Raw genomic sequence first — 4,199 nt, 5'->3', positions numbered from 1 at the left:
TGAGTTCGAGGCCAGCCTGGTCTACAAAGTGAGTGCCAGGACAGCCAGGACTACACAGAGAAACCCTGTCTCGAAAAACCAAAAAAAAAAAAAACAACACTGATTATATTCCCATCAATGTTTGGGGGAAGCAGAACTCTGTTAAAAAAAAATCACAATCTATTTACTAAGAAACAAGCCAAATCACAAGCTATTTACTAAGAAACAAGCCACTCTGAATTGGCAGATTGTCCATCAGGACAATTTTCTTGGAGCCTGTTTGAAAAAGGAAAATTCTATGACTTGGGGTCTATGCAGGAGTGAATATGTGTTGATAGTAAGGACACAGTCAGCCTTGTCTGTTCCATCCCCTGTTTTCCAGTGAGAAGCTACACCTGGCATATCTGGGTTGTCATGCCAGTTAATTTCGACCCAGGTGTGACCTAAACAGGATGCATGACATGACTCTTGTTCCTATCTCAACAAACTACAGACGCTCCCTTCAACTATAAACACTCCATCTTCTTGCTTGCACTTTGTCAGTGCTGATGGCTCCCTTTTAATAAAACATTGGAAAAGAAAGGCATCATTACAAAGCTTAGATCTGAAGAAGGAAAAACGAGGCAAACAGTTCAGCAGATACCAGTGTACTCATTTCCTGACAGATCTTCCTCCATCTTTGTGCAGAGATCTGTTTGTGATGCTCACTTGAGATGATTTTTTTTTCAACAGGTGAGAACAAAGCTACCAAATCGTTTTTCTAGGTAAGTAAAACCAAATTTTATGCTTGATTAAATTTATCACAATATTCTTCAGATTTATGTCACACCAATGAAGGAGATAAATCCTGTATTTGATGTCAAGCTTGGGCATAGGATCAAGGACAATGTCTCCCCTTTGACTTTATAAGAACTGCATGCATACACTTGAAAATGAATTTGACAAGTCCCAACATTGGGCTAATACAGCACCAGATCCCCTGAGGGCATTTTTAAATTTGTTTTGCTTGACTTACTCTGCTAAATATTCAATTTTCTCCTTTGAATATAGGAACACCAAGCAGAACAAAGACTGACACACTGCAGTACTGAAATGCCAATAGACTCCTTCAAAGCCTCCATTAACACAGCTTCTGTAAAGATTCATATTTTTATTTCACATACACTTGCAGTTTTTGAAAGTCACATTCCCTTTGATAACAAGTTACAGGCACAGATGTTCATATGACTAACATCATACATATAATCTATTTAATTACCTAACTTCAGCTTATGTCCTAAGAAGTAACTACCAAACGCACTTTTAACCCTGCTCTGAAACACATATTTCTGCTCAAATTTTGAAGTCACAAATAGTAGCTCTCTGTTTCTTTATCTTGTTCTCACGAACTAATCAGTCCTGCCACACAGAATGCTGGGGGCATCTCCTTAAGAGCTTAGTTAGCATAGAAGGAAGGTGTGAATCAAACATGCCAGCTGTAGGACAGAACACAGGCTACCTCAGAGGAAGGAGTAATGGGAAGAGCTCGTGAGGACCTCACAGTCATCAGCAGAATGGCTGTCATTATAGAAGGATGGGACTGTACAAATATATCACACTCCCCACCCCCAGCCCAGGGTAGCAATTCCACATGCCAGGAACATTCTTCAGCTGCAGGAGCAATTTACAAGTGCCTCGTATCTAAAAATGATAGTATCCTCTGGAAACAGTTACAAGTGCCTCCAAACACCAGTTATGTGTTCTCTGTAACATCTATTTGAATAAGATTTGCAATTAAAACCATCACCAGAGATCCATCCCATGATCAGCATCCAAACGCTGACACCATTGCATTCACTAGCAAGATTTTGCTGAAAGGACCCAGATATAGCTGTCTCTTCTGAGACTATGCCGGGGCCTGGCAAACACAGAAGTGGATGCTCACAGTCAGCTAGTGAATGGATCACAGGGCCCCCAATGGAGGAGCTGGAGAAAGTACCGAAGGAGCTGAAGGGATCCACAACCCTATGGGTGGAACAACATTATGAACTAACCAGTACCCTGGAGCTCTTGACTCTAGCTGCATATGTATCAAAAGATGGCCTAGTCGGCCATCACTGGAAAGAGAGGCCCATTGGACATGCAAACTTTATATGCCCCAGTACAGGGGAATGCCAGGGCCAAAAAAAATGGGAATGGGTGGGTAGGGAAGTAGGGTGGAGGGTATGGGGGACTTTTGGGATAGCATTGGAAATGTAATTGAGGAAAAGATGTAACAACAAAAAAAAAAAAACAACCCATCACCATATCATAATGCTTTTTAAAGTCAGGCACATGTATTCTCCTGCACATGTGTGTGGCTATGGAATGCTGAACCAATGGAGAAATATCCAGATTTAAGTTAGACTTTTATTTATATATTTGTGTGTTTGTTGGTTTATTTGGTGTGTTACAAGGCAGTGAGTGGACATGACTACAGAGAGAGTGGAAGTTAAAGGTCAGCTCACTGGACTACACTCCTCTTCCCTTGTAGGTTCAGGGGGCTCTAACTCAAGTCACTAGGCTTAAGGAAGTACCTTTACCCACTGAGTCATCTTGCTTGTCAGAACTAGATTTCTTTCTTTTTTTTTTTTAGTATCTACTGAATGCACAAATATAAAGTCTCAAGATTAAAATTTTATAGAGTTTAATTCCAGAAATTCTAAACGACAACAACCAACCATCAAAGGAAGAATTCACACACACACAAACACATACATACATTCATATGTATACACATGCTCACATGTACACACACTCAGTTGATTTCTAGATAATTACTTCATGCTTCAGCTCCTTTGAATAATCACAAATGGCAAACTCACTGCAGAAATATTAAAAATATCCTAATTTCCTACCCTAGGCCTCATCACTGTCTTTCTCATTACCATTCTTTGCGCAAAGGGATTTTCTTCCCTCATCAGATTAAAACAACAGCAAAACACAACACTTATTCAACAGCACCTTTCCTCCCCAAGTTAGCTTTAACCTCATCACAAAATTATAGTCTTGCAAACAAAATGACAGATTCAGAGACTTGAAGTTTCCTAAAAGCTAGTTTGTGATAGGAATGGCCCAGTTTTTGAAAGAGGGACCTGCTGGTTTTCCTGCACAGGTAAACATGGCTGTCTGTTAGCACTGGACGGTCCAGTTAGGAATATGAGCATCTCTCCTGAAGAGAAAAGGAGATAGATTCCACAATCTCATTTTTCAGACTATAAAAGAGCAAAAATTTGCTTGCTTCCCAACAGGAGACTAGAACTCCCAAGGTAAAGGCAGACTGTGCCAGAAATCAGGCTCACCAGATGATAGACTGATAGACCTGTCTGTGCTAGCAATCTGATCATTCCAGCTTTGTAAAATGAGATCTGTCAGTAGCAAAGATTTCAGACTCATTATGGCAGCCATCTTCTCAAAGGCAGGAGAAAAGCTCGTGTTTTTTTCTATGCATGCTTTTCTAATCAGTGAAAATTCCCACAACATTTATTTGAGCTCAGAGACACTTATTAACGTGCATCTGACAAGTTTCTTATTGAGAGATGATGGATTTGCACTTTGTTTACAGTTCAGAATGATAGAACTGTGGCCAGAAGCTCTTTATTTTACAAATGACTCTGCATACCTTAGTACTTTACACTCCGCATGTTTCTTCCATCAATAAGATACTATAACTATTACATTTTAAGGGAAACTATGAGCCCATGTCATTTTCCTACTGGTGACTTAGCAAGAATCTTTCCAATTTCTCTAAACTATAGCATTGGAAAGCTTGGCAAACTCCAATTTCTGACTCAGTGGTTCTCAACCTTCCTAGTGCTGGGACCGTTTAATACAGTTTCTCATGTTGTGGTGACCCCAAACCATAACATTATTTTGTTGCTACATTATAACTGTAACTTTGCTACTATTGTGAATTGAAATATGTGTTGGAGACCATACTGTAAGAATGTAAGCCTTTCGCAGTTTCCCACCCTAAGAAGCCAAACGGCCTTGTGTTAGGAGCCGGTCACCTCCTCCTCCCTATCCCTTCCTGGCACCTAAGACCCTAAAAGTTTGAATTATAGTCCCCTCTTCCTTATCTCTTCCTGACTCCCAAGACTTCTAAGGACCTGAGTTATGTGCTGAGCCCAGCTTGACACCCCGGGCTGTTAAGGAGGAATCTACATTCCTGAGATAAGACTCAAGATGCCTCTTGCCTGCAG

General features: G+C 40.5%; 1 protein-coding gene across 1 annotated transcript in view; it reads left to right on the top strand.

Moving 5' to 3' along the window:
• The first annotated feature begins 3,067 nt into the window (after nucleotides 1-3,067).
• LOC110295212 (dynein heavy chain 7, axonemal-like) overlaps nucleotides 3,068-4,199 on the top strand; it is a 13,104-nt gene continuing 11,972 nt past the window's right edge. Inside the window, exon 1 of the mRNA XM_021163697.1 lies at nucleotides 3,068-3,112. Coding sequence (XP_021019356.1) covers nucleotides 3,068-3,112 — 45 coding nt within the window. The remainder of the gene's footprint in view (nucleotides 3,113-4,199) is intronic.

Source organism: Mus caroli, chromosome 1 (assembly GCF_900094665.2).
Source record: "Mus caroli chromosome 1, CAROLI_EIJ_v1.1, whole genome shotgun sequence".
Taxonomy (NCBI): Eukaryota; Metazoa; Chordata; class Mammalia; order Rodentia; family Muridae; genus Mus; species Mus caroli.
This window is presented reverse-complemented; position numbering and strand designations above follow the sequence as displayed.